The 15,952-nt window shown below is 34.2% G+C and overlaps 1 protein-coding gene across 10 annotated transcripts in view; it reads left to right on the top strand.

The window, feature by feature from the left end:
- Positions 1-15,952, top strand: part of LOC138716254 (uncharacterized) — a 619,716-nt gene that overhangs the window by 580,984 nt on the left and 22,780 nt on the right. For all 10 annotated transcript variants that reach the window (XM_069849112.1, XM_069849113.1, XM_069849120.1 and 7 more), the window contains 2 exons: positions 9,448-9,728; positions 13,677-13,929. In XM_069849112.1, coding sequence (XP_069705213.1) covers positions 9,448-9,728; positions 13,677-13,929 — 534 coding nt within the window. The remainder of the gene's footprint in view (positions 1-9,447; positions 9,729-13,676; positions 13,930-15,952) is intronic.

Genomic DNA, 15,952 nt, shown 5'->3' on the forward strand with positions numbered 1-15,952 from the left:
TTATCCTGGACTTTCCTATTGGCATACTCTACAGCAAAGTTAAAAAGTAAAGGTGATAGTGCATCTCCTTGCTTTATCCCGCAGTGAATTGGAAACTCATCTGACAGAAACTGACCTATACCTGGTACTTCCAAAAAAAATCTTTCTTTGTTCTTAACTTCCACAATAAATTGTGTAGCCTTTATTAATCAGGTAATCATTTAGTACTTTGATTTTAATGTAATTATAAATTTATTGTTAGTTGTAATTATAAGTTTTATTTTATTCTTAATATTGTAGTTGTAATTCCCTGGTAGAGGGGAAGAGAAAGCCTGATGACCTTATCTCTACCATGTTAAATAAATATATAAACAAATACCAAGTGGACTCCTTTGTCGTCACAGGAGTTCCGCTGTGTGTAATATCGTTTTGTCTGTCAGAAAGTTAAAATGCCTGACACGGAAGTGAAGTAACGGACTCCATCTTGAAATTAGTTTTAATTACATGCAATGTCGTCTTTCATCTTCGGTATTGCGACGTGTAATCACTATGAGGAATGCCACTACGTCGAATGTAACCAGATACCTTCCTACATCGACGTTTACAGGAAGTCGCAAATGCTAGGACGGAGCTCTTGTTGTGAGGAATGTGTACATCGCAATTTTACATTATAAACTTGACGGCCCCTTCTCCTTCCATACAAGGCAATAACGGAACGCCAGTAAGGTATGCAGTACACGTGACAGCTCGCAAGAAATCGGTATAGCTGAAACTGAAGTCTCACGGACTCGTCGACATGCATCTCAAGGTCGGAATTAGCGTGTCCTTGACGTCGACCAAGTATATTTGCGTCAGATATCGGCTCTACACTTGGATTGAGATGTGGAGACGTTTTCTGAGTCTTCAACTGTGTTGAGATTTAATTTTTCTCATTCTTACGGAACTGTTTAAGGTTACATTAATGTCTTATCGATCTTTGAGACTTGTCTGCTTTGTAGTGTGTGTTTTACTTGGCTCATATCAAATAGATCAGCGGTAACCAAAGAGGGTGTCGTGATTACGTCGTGTAATCACAGACATTCAAACGGGTACGAGGAGCTTCCTGTACATTGCTTTGTGTTTCATTCACGTACTGAAGGCAAGCAGTGGCGGTATCATGTCGCTCTACAAACTCTGTCTCTCCAAGCAGTAAGAGGTGGTTTTGTAAAGATTGAGAAGGGGAACGTTTTTGTTCTGTCGGACAAAATGTAATATGTTAACGTTGCTCAACGGTTCAATTAGGAGTATATAGAAACATTAATTGCCACGCTGGATAAATTATTATTATTATTATTATTATTATTATTATTATTATTATTATTATTACTGACCACTAAGTATGTGTTTCTATAATTCTTCTGTACGTGCATGAATATTGATATTTTTAGATTTTCCCCCTAGAAGAATAAAATTACTAGGTTTTATCTCAATTTTAATCTTCTTAATCTTTAGATGAGGGTAACAATTTATTAGTTATTCATTTAATAATAATATTGTAGAAAAACTGATTCAATATTATGTGCCAACGAACTGTTAAACGCCAGGAATTGAAATGTCTTAAATCATAGCCAGGAAGAGAAAGATGAGATAAATAAATGTAAGGAAGTCAGCTACCTAATGGGGTTTGAAATATCTCGTGCTCTGAAGCTTTTTAAGAGGACAGAATTTCTCAAAAGAGTAATGATTAAAATAGCTTACAAATAACTTGTCCATAAGAAGTTTTTAATTTTGAAAAAATTACGAATTTCTCGATCAAGTATCGAGAGAAGAATTTAGAAAATTCCTGATTATATTCAAGAGGAAGGTTAAAAAAAGAAGGAAGAAAAATCGTATATTATTCACTGGCTCTTGATGACAGCAGTGACATTACTGATACAGCAAAGCTCGACATTTTTATCCGCGGGATTGATCAAGATGTTAGTACAGGAACCACCACTGGTTGTAGTTTTCATGCCAAGTACCTTTCCTCCCTCTCCTTACTTCATAGGCTGTCTGTCGCATGTAATCACTGCAGCTCGAGTTTCGGTCACCGCTGAAATAGATGGAATCTGAAAATTCACACAGTTGAGAGGCAAAACAATAATTTGTAGCGCAGACGCTTTTTTTTTTAAGATGTGCGACAATGACCGTCTTTTGACGTAGTTAGAGCATTTTCACGTCATGAACAAAGCTACAAGTTTCACAGAAAAAATCTCAGAATTAATCGCATACTGCTACAGCAGAGAACGAGGTAACTGATTGGCATACTGTCATAATATATAGGGATTTCATTTCGAAACTACCAGTCTAAATAATTATTTATTTCAATTAAATTTAATGTAAACAAAAACTGTTAATTTATATAGTGGAGTGGTAAGTTTAAAACCAGTGTTTATTATATTTTAGGCTTCGCCCCCTCCATTTCCTTTGAAATTTCAAATGGTACCCCTATATTCTGATATTTAAAATTTAAAAAGAGTATTTGTTTATACATCTCATTCATTTGTTCCCGTATCTTTTGTTTTCTATTGTTGCCTGGCAACCTGGATTGGTGTTACAGTCAGTTGGTTCTAGGATGGAAACACTTTATTTCGATAATTTCCTAAATTTGATTAATTAAAAATGATTTCTGTTCTCTCTTGAAGTACACAAAAACGTTTTTAAATAATTTAATATCCAAACACAACTATCACACTAAATGCTCAATAGTCTTTGTAGTTTTATTCTCTTCATCTCAAACCAATAATAACAATCCAGGTTGCCAGGCAACGATAGAAAACAAAAGATGTAAGAACAAAAGAATGAGATGAATAAAAAATTCAATTTTCTTTCAAATTTAAGTTTCTTAATAGTGGAATTGCAAAGGGTAAGGAGATGAAACCTAAAATACTATTAACACTGGTTTTAAACTTCTCTCCTCGGTATGTAAATTGACGTGTGTGTGTTTTTTTTTTTAAATTAAATGTACCTGATATAAACAGTTATTTAGATGCTGTTGCTAGGATAACAATCATGATGCGCGTCATTTGTCATCTGTCGCATTTGATTCGATCTGTCGTTATTTCCAGAGTCGTCGCTCAGATGTTTCTATTTGCAATGACTCCAAAAGTTGAGCTGTCTTTGTCAGGATCTGTCATTTGTGAGACGGATTAACATTTTGGACGGTTCGGCCGGAATTAGGAAATCCCAGAAGGGTGCGTACGTACGTGGGCAGTTATTTTCTGCAGCTTGACATGACAGGAGGATGGGAATCGTCCTTGTGAATTTGGGCAATTACTTACACACAGCAAATAGAGTGTTAAATTTTTAAGTCCATTTGCTGTATCTAAAAATCATCCTACCAACAGTGTAGTAGTTGTCAGGTACGAATGTGATGGAAGCTCCTCTTCCTCTTCAGTGATTTTGTGCTTAACTATGCTAGCCTCGACATCAGAGATTCGCGACTTCAGATCCCTTCCTAGGACAATGGATTTTAAGGATGCTAGGAGTACTTACCATGACTTCGGTTGATTTCATGAAAGCTTAGGTTTACATGTGAACGAATTTCTTACGAAGAACTCCGCTCTGTTTTTCGTTTGTTTTGCTTGTTGCTTTTTCTGTTTGTTTATAGATCAACTGTTTTAACTAATCTATCAAAAAATATATATTCAAGGTGTAATTAGGTGCAAAATAAAAATCTTTTCCCTACTAGTGTGAACCAGGCGCTCTCTCAAGAGGACTTACACAAATTCACATTACAGGAGAGCGGTCATTTTTTGTGTCTAAGGCTATACAGTTGGAAGACCTGTAACTGCCGATGCGTTAGAATCCTGTTCCTAAATGAGGGGGATCCAGACTAAATTTATTGGCCATTTCTTGGCCGTGTTAATACTGGCAATAGCAGTAATTCTGTAATATTATGAAAAGACTGAATTTACGGAAAATGAACATTGAAGACATATAAACATACACTACACCCCCTCAGAAAAAAAAACGAAAAATTAGCATGGATATAATTTTAGTCTAGTCATATGTTGTATACCATTTAAAAGAAGGAAAACAAAATAATAAGTTGGAAAAATAAAAAATAAATCAACATTTTCACATAAAATCCAATTCCATTCCCCCTTAATGAGGGAACCCTACGATTGGCTTTTAAGTATCTTCAGGGAGATGATAGTTATTTACAATATGAGATTGGAAAGTTGTCGAACGAAACCGCAATTGTAATATGAAACTACGATAAGTATAATAATAATAATAATAATAATAATAATAATAATAATAATAATAATAATAATCTGTACCAATAATAAATCTGTAGCCAAAATTTTTCTGGTAATTTTCGATTTTCCAAAAATTATTGGTGTTAACATGTATAATTAACCATCCTGAAACCGAAAATAGCTTTTTTGAAATTTTTGTTTGTATGTGTGTCTGTCTGTCTGGATGTTTGTTACCTTTTCACGCGATAATGGCTGAACGGATTTCGCTGAAAATTGGAATATAAAATAAGTTCGTTGTAACTTAGATTTTAGGCTATATGGCATTCAAAATACTTTATTTAAAGGGGCCTGAATTAAATAAATTGAAATATCTCGCTTATTATTGATTTTTGTGAAAAATGTTACATAACTGTTGACTTCGATCTACTTCTGTTGACTTCGATCTACTATTGACTAAACTACAAACGCTACACCTTTCTGATAGTGCTATCACCTGGATGTACTCCTACCTTACTGGCCGCCAGCAGCGTGTCATATCTAATAATCGTTTCTCATCCTGGCGTACTGTAGATACAGGAGTTCCTCAGGGATCAGTATTAGGCCCCTTGCTCTTCTCTATTTATATAAATGGAATTTCTACATCATTTAAGCACTGCAGATATCAAATATATGCAGACGACGTTCAATTGTATATTTCAGCGCGTCCTGATGCACTAAATGATAGCATTAATAGTTTTAATGAAGATCTTGATTCCGTCTCTTCCTGGTCTCAACAATTTGGGCTTAGCCTAAACGCATGTAAATCACAGGCTATTCTGTTCGCGAACCGTGGATTGATTCCTGAAGTCAACGACCTGAATATTCCACCTGTGAAACTGGATAAAACAATCATCCCGTTTAGCTCTACCGTAAAAAATCTCGGAGTGCATTTCGAATCTAATCTTAGTTGGGATACGCATATTAAATATATATGTAAGAAGGCATTCTCTATTCTCCATTCACTAAAAAGATTGTATCATTATCCATCTAAATTAAAACAGACGCTGGTACAGACACTCATTCTACCTCACTTCGATTATTGCGACGTTTTGTTCAGTGATCTCAGGATTGATTCCGCCCAGAAACTACAGCGTGTTCATAACGCGTGCGTCCGCTTCATTTGTAATGTTCGATACTATGATCATATCTCACCTTCTTTCGAGAAGTTATCATGGCTTAGGTTACATGAGAGGAGAAATCTGCACTCACTTTCTCTCTTATATCGAATTATGCACACTTCATCCCCCTATTATTTATACGCTCGTTTTCATACTCTCTCTCGCTATCATAATATTAATACTCGATAACACGCTAGAAATTCCACTTCACACATCATCTCTGTATTCCTCATCTCTCACTGTTGCTACCTCTCGTCACTGGAACTCTCTGCCGCCTGAAGTCAAGGGCTGCCGAACATTGAAATCTTTCAAATCCAAGTTAGAAAATTACCTTATGACGAGTTGCCAAACTAACTCACTATTATGACACGTGTTGCATTGCATGTTGCCACGTATTCACATTTTTATGTTCTACTGATATTTAACTTATTTTATATTTTTGTTTTCATATTTTCCGATAATGGTATATCTCTAATGTGATAAGTTGAGCTATATATAATCATAATTTTCCTTACTGTGTATACTTAAAAATATTGTATTCATTCTATGCTTTGTACTGCACTATTGTATTACTACTATTAGTATTATTATTACTATTAGGCCTGTTATTATTTTATTTATTATTATTATTACTAATATTATTATTATCATTATTATTATCATTACTATTCTTATTTATTATTATTATTATTATTATTATTATTATTATTATTATTATCAATAATTGTCTTATTTTTTTATACTTTGTAGGCCTCATTTATTTTTGACCTGCTGTTCACATTTTATTATGCTTTTTTCTTTCTTTCTGTATGTTATATATTATGTCTGATTTCTTCTTACTTGTTCTTTACATTTTATTATTATTATTATTATTATCTTATTCAGTTTTGTGTGTACTTTGTAAATTTGTAGTGTTTCTATAACGAAGTTTTTACTCCTGGTTGAGTGTTAGAGAAGGCCGTATGGCCTTATCTCTGCCAGGTTAAATAAATCATTATTATTATTATTATTATTATTATTATTATTATTATTATTATTATTATTATTATTATTATTATTATAACAAAAGTTTCTTTAAAAATGATTTCCGATAAGTTTTATTCTATGCAAAATTTTGATAGGACTGATATTTAAGGATATAGAAGACTTTTAAAATAACAATACAATACATTTTCCCTGCCACCTCAGATTATAGCGTTGTTGTTCCTGCAGTAATTCCTATGTGCAAAATATAAAATTTTTGAGTAGGAAGAAAAAACACATTTATTCACTCCATGGCAATGGTACATAGGAGATCGTGAATTCTTATATTTTCGAAAGAAAGAAATATAATTACATATCAATATATAATATGCTGTATCACTATTTAAGTTATTTGAAGGGTTCAGAACTATAATGGGCCAAGCGCCATTTACTGAAGACGTAGAAAACAAGGATTAAAATTAAGTTATTACCATAATTCAATGGAAACCTATAACAAGGAAAATAAAATATACACATTAAAACTAAATGATATGTCAATCTTCATTAAACTATGGTTGCATGTAATAACAAATAAGAAACATTGTCATTGCACCAAATGAGTGGTCTCTGGACCAAAATGATCGCATTTTAATTATTTAAATACAATTTAAATTAAGTAACATATTAAACGATTTATCCTTCTATCAAACACGAATGTTCCCTGGATCAAATGTCCTATTTTAATTATGTAATTACTTTATATTTATTTCTAACAGTGCAGCGGAGCGCACATGTATGGTTAGTAATAATAATAATAATAATAATAATAATAATTTATTGAACCTGGCAGAGTTAAGGCCATACGGCCTTCTCTAACACTCAGCCAGGGTCGTACAACGTTTTATCTATTTTGATAAAAAAAATATTTTTTAATAAAAGTAATTGTTTTATTTTTATTAGTTTTGAACATGTCTTTTGTGGAGAAGCGATTGTCCTATTATTAGTTTCTTCCTCGCGAGAAGAGAGTCGTTTGTTTTATTAGTTTTGAAGACGATAGGTTTTTGTTTGTAACATAAGAACAGCGGTACTAGGAGAAATAAACAAACATTGTTAAAATGAGTTCAAACGAGGATTCAGATGTTGAAAATGCTACAAATTCTACAAAATTAGGGTTCTCAGACATATTGGAAAAAAAATACGGGACATTTATCAGTTATCATTGAGTAAGTTTAGTATGCGCACCCATCAAATATGCCAGTCTTTCAAAGTGTGGTTTACTACACAAACACTTTGCTAATTAACTAAGGATAAGTAAAATTGTTAAGGAGCATATTTGCATTAAGTTTAAGCTTCTTTATGTAAGTTGCCTTCAAATTGCTTTTACTAAGTTATTACAGAAATAGCTACAAAATACACTAGTCACGTGACAATATTCTTATAAATCAATCCACTTTGGCCTTGCAATATTTCTCTGAAGAATGAATTTCACTTAACAATTAATTGTTTATTTTGAAGAACCATGACATGAAAGGCAACACAATTCTCACTGAAGACAACAGGCATTGATTTTACTGTTTTACAGACAATTTATTTTTCTCATCAGTCCATAGAGCATTCATGCGAGAAAATAATCTTTCGACACACGCATTTGTTCCAGGGATACACATAATGAACTCCACTGTCCTCTTCAAATTTGAGAGTTCTCCTTCAGTACGTTTCAAAAGATCCACCCAGATTTTATCCAAACGTTTGATGTTGCCATCACTCGCCTTGAGAAATTAATAACTCACAATAATTGTTTTATAATAGTTCATCTACAGTCACCTGCAATGATGGAGTGCGATGTTTGTAATTTGTAATATAGAATAGACATTGTAACTTTTCCATTTTTTCTCAGTTTATTTACTTACTGGCTTTTAAGGAACCCGAAGGTTCATTGCCGCCCTCACATAAGCCCGCCATAGGTCCCTATCCTGAGCAAGATCAATCCAGTCTATCATCATATCCCACCTCCCTCAAATCCATTTTAATACTATTCTCCCATCTACGTCTCGGCCTCCCCAAAGGTATTTTTTCCTCCGGCCTCCCAACTAACACTCTATATGCATTTCTGGATTCGCCCAGAAATACGTGCTACATGTCCTGCCCATCTCAAACGTCTGGATTTAATGTTCCTAATTATGTCAGGTGAAGAATACAATGCGTGCAGTTCTGCGTTGTGTAACTTTCTCCATTCTCCTGTAACTTCATCCCGCTTAGCCCCAAATATTTTCCTAAGCACCTTATTCTCAAACACCCTTAACCAATGTTCCTCTCTCAAAGTGAGAGTCCAAGTTTCACAACCATAAAGAACAACCGGTAATATAACTGTTTTATAAATTCTAACTTTCAGATTTTTCGACAGCAGACTGGATGATAAAAGCTTCTCAACCGAATAATAACAGGCATTTCCCATATTTATTCTGTGTTTAATTTCCTCCAGAGTATCATTTATATTTGTTACTGTTGCTCCCAGGTATTTGAATTTTTCCACCTCTTCAAAGGATAAATTCCCAATTTTTGTATTTCCATTTCGTACAATATTCTCGTCACGAGACATAATCATAAACTTTGTCTTTTCGGGATTTACTTCCAAACCTATCTCCTTACTTGCTTCCAGTAAAATTCCCATATTTTCCCTAATCGTTTGTGGATTTTCTCCTAACATATTCACGTCATCCGCATAGACAAGCAGCTGATGTAACCCGTTCAATTCCAAACCCTCTCTGTTATCCTGGACTTTCCTAATGGCATACTCTAGAGCAAAGTTAAAAAGTAAAGGTGATAGTGCATTTCCTTGCTTTAGGCCACAGTGAATTGGAAACGCATCTGACAGAAACTGACCTATACGGACTCTGCTGTACATTTCACCGAGACACATTTTAATTAATCGAACTGGTTTCTCAGTTTAGAATTCTAAAATACGGGAGTGAACGCTGTCTCGAAGATTTTTCTAGCCAAAATATTGTGTAGAAAATTAAGAAAATATGACCAATTATAGTTTCCTCTTGCTCTTGAAAAACCTTATAATTCATAATGTCTAAATTCTTCAGCTTAAGCAGGTCTGATGTGTTCACATGTTGCAGTGCAAGACATTCAGCGTGGGACCTGAGGAGACGGCCCGAACATGCATCAGGCTTGCTCTGGAGCACCTGGAGATGAGGGGGCTCGACCCCGACGACTTCCAGCTCTGGGCCAAGACTGCACGCGAGGAGTCACCCTACCCTCTGATAGGCCACGAGCGACCCTTCGCCATCAAGCTCAGTTGCCTGCGGGATGGACTCAGCACGGAGGAGGGCTTCGATCTGGACCACTGCAACAACGTACATGGGCCCGACCCCCTAGCGAAGTGCCAGTTCATTCTCAGGTGAGATCGAGGTGCATCTGAACAAGCATAACATTAAAGAACTGAATCGAAGTTCACCTAATTTTCAGTTACGTTTAGATCAGGCTAGACAAGTGGCAGTTATTTCCATAGACAAAGATGAATTTTTTATTTCGTCGCTGTACTCAATCCAGGATGTGTACGGAGAAGCTGACTAGTCATATGTCAGTGTAACCTGTCTTTTCATTGGCTTATCGCATCAGCAGACATAGATTCTTAAGGAGATAGTCCTGTTTAATCATAATCATAATCATTTATTACATCCACTGATCATATACATGATATGGGACATGTCATATTTACAAACTAATAATTAATTACATAATATACATAAAAGTAATAACTATAATTAAATGCAACACAAATTCAAATATACAAAACTTGGAACTTGATTGAAGAAAACTACAGGTTGGTCGATTTCGGCTATAAGTCCCGTTTGTAGTATGTCTTGAAGTCAGGAGTAAATTTCAACCATCGCGTCTTTCATGAGAAGACATCCTTCTCGAAGTCAGGATCTGGAAAAGAGGAAGTAACATTTTTTGAAGTAAGGCGTTCTTTTTCTATTCAGTTATGACGAATTTTCAATAAATTCGTTCATACTGTAAAAGCAGTTTTTTATTAAAATTTTATAAAGAGCTTTCTTAAATTTCTGATGTACAGATATTTCTTTAAGATAATCTGGTAGGCTATTGTACATAAGAAGACCAGCATGAATGAAACTGTTTTTATATAGAGTTGTGTTAAAACTTTCAATAAAAATATTATCTTTATTTCTTGTATTTTACTGGTGTGTGTCTGAATTTGTAGGAAAGCTATACAAATTATATTTGATAAAATTTAAGGTTTCATAAATATAAATACAGGGTAATGGCAAGATATGTAATTTAGCTAATCGGCTATTTACTTCTGTTCCATACATATATAGAGTAAAGTTCTAACATGTAAGTACTGAGCAAAATAATGAGCTATTATCTGACCACCTCCGTGATCTGGTGGTCAGTATGCTGGCTTCCAGATCTGGAGGTCCCAGCCTAGATTCCTGGCTCTCGTGGAATTTTTCTTGAAGAAGAAAAGTTCCCTGAGTGTCTTAGTCTGAAAATTTGTATGAACATGTGATTACAAGTGTGTCGGGTTATTAATTAACCTGTCTTCAAAATATAAAATACAAAGAATAACTACTTCATGTCTGCCAAAATTCGAGGCACCAAAGGTATAAGGTAAACAGAGCTATTGTGGGCCCTTTTTGAACCATTGATTTTGGTTATGATATAGTATTAGATTTATATTTCCGTCCAATAGTAAAAAACATTGCTGGTAAAGAAATTTATGGGGACTATTTCGCTTATGTACCAGCAATACATCAATGCAATTACGAATCCATTAAGTTTTAACCGATCAAAGTCAACTTTCACCTACGAATACAATCTTCTCGGAGCTGATGCGCAGTTGTTTAATATCTTGTCACACCTGATGTTCAGATGTTAAATATTTTCATTGTTGCGTAACAATACAGTGGGCCGTGATATTGCGTAATGGCCGTGCTAGCAAATGTAAGTATTAAATATTTTAATTTATAATATAATCTGTTTCTGTATGTTATAAATTCTGTATTAATATACCTTCGCAAAATAGTCTTACGTAATCAAACATAATGGTTCTCATCTTGTCGATAATTCACTGAATGAAAGTACCTAGTTCAAAATAAAATGTTATAACCTCAATTAATGTTTGTTTAATTTTGCTGTTTCGCTTATCATAATTTCTACAGCTATTGTAAAGCGTTTAGCCATGAATTTCATATTGCAGGAGGCCAAGTTTCCAACTTAAATATCATATTTGTTTATTATTTATTTATTTGTTTGTTTGTTTCATCCACTCAACAATGTAATTACAGATAGAATAGTAATAACAACAGTAGTAATACATATAATAATGGTAGGTAATTTAAACTTAAACATTTATAATCCAATACTACTTAGCAATAGATAACAAGGAAATAGGCCTATAACATGAAAATCTCGGTAAACAAAAACAAAAGCAATTACAGTATAAAAGAAAACTTAGATTTTATAGTAAAGTAATAGAGCAAGTGATGAAATGCAAATAACTAGTCATAGATTAATAACATAACACAATAAATGATGAGGTATTAGGGCTACGTTAAGTCAGCAATGTTAACGGAATTAGAGGTTGAGTTAGTGATGAAGTGTTTTGAAAGCTACCGGTATTTATTTCTCTCAAGAGTGTGGTTCTATCTTGAAAGATGTCAATATTGCTCAGTTTATTATAGGAGGAACAGATTCTAATAATCTGCATAGCATAGTTTATATTAAATATTTTACTGGTCCTACAGTTCTCTCTTGATACATGTATTGCTATCCTAGACAGTAGATGACTATTTACAGAACTACCGTTAATAAATTATGGAGGCATTTTATATCAATATTATTCCTTCTGTGTTGCAAACTTTCAAAATTACAGAGATGAGTACGAAATTCTATTTTCATTACTCCAAGAGGGATAGTAACCAAATGATTTACTTACTTACTTACTGGCTTTTAAGGAACCCGGGGGTTCATTGCCGCCTTCACATAAGCCCGCCATTGGTCCCTATCCTGAGCAAGATTAATCCATTCTTTATCATCATATCCCACCTCCCTCAAATCCATTTTAATATTATCTTTCCATCTACGTCTCAGCCTCCCTAAAGGTCTTTTTCACTCCGGCCTCCCCACTAACACTCTATATGCATTTCTGGATTCGCCCATACGTGCTACATGCCCTGCCCATCCAAACGTCTGGATTTAATGTTCCTAATTATGTCACGTGAAGAATACAATGCGTGCAATTCTGTGTTGCGTAACTTTCTCCATTCTCCTGTAACTTCATCCCTCTTAGCCCCAAATATTTTCTCAAACACCCTTAACCCATGTTCCTCTCTCAAAGTGAGAGTCCAAGTTTCACAACCATACAGAACAACCGGTAATATAACTGTTTTATAAATTCTAACTTTCAGATTTTTCGACAGCAGACTGGATGATAAAATAATAACAGGCATTTCCCATATTTATTCTGTGTTTAATTTCCTCCCGAATGTCATTTATATTTGTTACTGTTGCTCCAAGATATTTGAACTTCTCCACCTCTTCAAAAGATAAATTTCCAATTTTTATATTTCCATTTCGTACAATATTCTGGTCACGAGACATAATCATATACTTTGTCTTTTCGGGATTTACTCCCAAACCTATCTCTTTACTTCCTTCCAGTAAAATTCCCGTGTTTTCCCTAATCGTTTGTGGATTTTCTCCTAACATATTCACGTCATCCGCATAGACAAGCAGCTGATGTAACCCGTTCAATTCCAAACCCTCTCTGTTATCCTGGACTTTCCTAATGGCATATTCTAGAGCAAAGTTAAAAAGTAAAGGTGATTGTGCATCTCCTTGCTTTAGCCCACAAACCAAATGATTTAAGAAATAAAAATCTAATGAATCTTTTTTGAACACTTTCAATTTTGTTAATATATTTAATTGGATAAGGGTTCCATATAGTACTACAATATTCAAGTTTTGATCTAACTAGTGAAAAAAAAAAAAAAAAATAGAATTTTTTAAACTATGTGGAGAAGAGAATTTTGTGCATTGATCCTTATGTTAGCTTCACTGTAGGGTGAGAATAAGTTGGTAGATGTCTCATTGACGGACCTTCTGATCGTAAGACTGTTAGATATAAGACAATAAGTTTTTTTTAAGATTAAAATGGCTGTGTGTCACAGTCCAAAAAACATGATGTGTATTTTTACTCTACCGTTTTGGTTGAGCAGGGTTTTACTGTAATAAATACTTTATCTTGTTCTATGCAGATTATTGGCTTGCAAATTGTGGGACTAGGGCTCTGACACAGTCTCCATTTCTCTTTCGTTGACAGGAGCAAGAGGAAGGCAAGTGACTGCAGCAATAGCAGCATCGACTCGAAGAAAGGTCTGGGTGTTGTGAACAGCAACAAGAAGGCCCGCAAGTCACCAATGAGGATTCGTCAAGTGTTCAAACGAAGCATCAGCAAGGGAGAAGATCTCACAGATAGTCCGTCAGGTCCTTCATTGCCTGCTGCAGCTGGTGTTCTCTTTGGCATCCCCCTCAACAGGCTTGGGGATCCAGACATCATTCCCAGGCCAGTGATGGTAAGGTGCAATAGTGGTGATCAATTGTGTACCATGGTTTGGTGCAAAAAAATTCGCGTTTAGTAAGAACATGCTGAGCGTAAATCAGACCTGTCCTTGACATTTTCAATTTAAAACACATTTTAAAATTATTTTTCTGTAATATTGTTATTTGCAATTAGAAGCACAAAGGTGATGTTCAGGAATGGGTATACTCTGAACTACAGAGCCTTCAAATAGATGTTCATTCGTCAGCATATGGCTGGAAGCACCCCGATATTCATAGCTCCTTAAGTGAAGCTCATAGATTGCTCATGTAAATTACAGTTACAATAACCACCCACCTTTGTCATAGAATATGCTGGAAGCGATGTCCTTATGCCACCACATATCTGAAATTATTTTTGTTGTTGTTGTTTTCTAATGCCAGGCGTTTGACAATAAAGTCATTTGACCTCTTGCACTCCAATATTTTTCAAAGATATTATCATGGCCAGCCACTGAAGCACAGATTTTGAGGTGTTCCGAATCCATTTCTTGGTTTGAGTTGCACAATGGGCAGTTAGGGGACTGATATATTCAAATTCTGTGCAGGTGTTTGGCCAAACAATCATGGCCTGTTGCCAATCTAAATGCAGCTACAGACGATTTTCGTGGTAAATCGGGAATTAACTGTGGATTATGATGCAGAGAGTTCCATTTTTTCCCTTAAGATTGTGTTATCAAATTTTGTTTAATAAATCTTTTCACAGAGTAATACGTAGATTTAGTAACAGGTCTGTAAGTAGCAGTGCTGCCCTTCTTTGCTAAAGCATCCGCATTCTCGTTTCTCAGGATTCCACAATGGGATGGTATCCATTGGAATACAATTCTTTTATTGAGTGATATTAATTGAGAGAGCATTTTAGTTAATTATTTTTGTAATACAGTATGTGGTTCCTATTTATGGGGAACTTAAAAAAAATGAAAATAAAATTAAGTGTTCAGGAATGATCCGATTACGTTTGAAGAACTGAAAGACAATCTAAGAAAGAATATTGCAGCATTTTCAGAAGAACTAATGCGTGTCAATGCAAATTTTCTTAAAAGGCGTGAGGATGGCACAAGGATATCATTTCCAACATCTATGACAAAGATAGATGGTTATCGTAATTTGCATGGTGTGTACTTCGTATTTGACCACGTCCAAGCTATCTATCTTCGAAAACTGTAGATTTTCATATTAACTGATTTCCTCATGTCAAAACTGAAGTCTTTTGAATTCCATACTTTGTGCAAGGTGTACAAATTGAAAATGAATATCAGATAAGCCCCTTTCACAATCTTTGTAAATTGTAAACTTTATTTGTAAATTGTGAACTTCTGTTTCACAATCTTAGTTTGAAATGTTGAACTTTACAAAGGAAATCGAATCTTTACAAATTTTTTTTTGCACTTTACAAGTGATATATTTCACAATCAAGTAGTAATTTTGCAAATGTGTAAAGTTTAATATTGGGACAAATTGTGAATGAACAAAATAAAGATATATTTATTACATTAATTTTTGAGTAACTGAATACCATTAAGGATTAAACTAAAACAGTTGTGATGTATTTAGCAGTTCCAGTGACTCAGACAAAGATATTGAATTTAGGCCTAATCAAAAAATATATATTATTTTAATGTACCTAATCAAAGAAGTCGTATACGTAAAATTTTCTGGTCAGGAATTGACATGTTCATATCAGTGTATGAATTTAATGAAAGGTTTCAAATGAGTTCTGCGCTATACTTTAGAATACTGCTAAAGTAACTTACTCATATAATAATAAAAAACACATAACCCATGTTTTTTATTGATGGTACAAGAGTATTCAATGAATACTTAAAAAGAAGTTCCTTGCACCGAAAATAAATAATTCTATAATGCAATAACATTCATTCATTCATTTATTATATTACATAGATCTTACATGAGCAATGAAGCTTTAACATGTGAAACAAGTAAAAATTTTACAATATTACAATTACAATTTTTACAATATTTTACAATTTTGTAATT

Source organism: Periplaneta americana, chromosome 16 (assembly GCF_040183065.1).
Source record: "Periplaneta americana isolate PAMFEO1 chromosome 16, P.americana_PAMFEO1_priV1, whole genome shotgun sequence".
Classification (NCBI taxonomy): Eukaryota; Metazoa; Arthropoda; class Insecta; order Blattodea; family Blattidae; genus Periplaneta; species Periplaneta americana.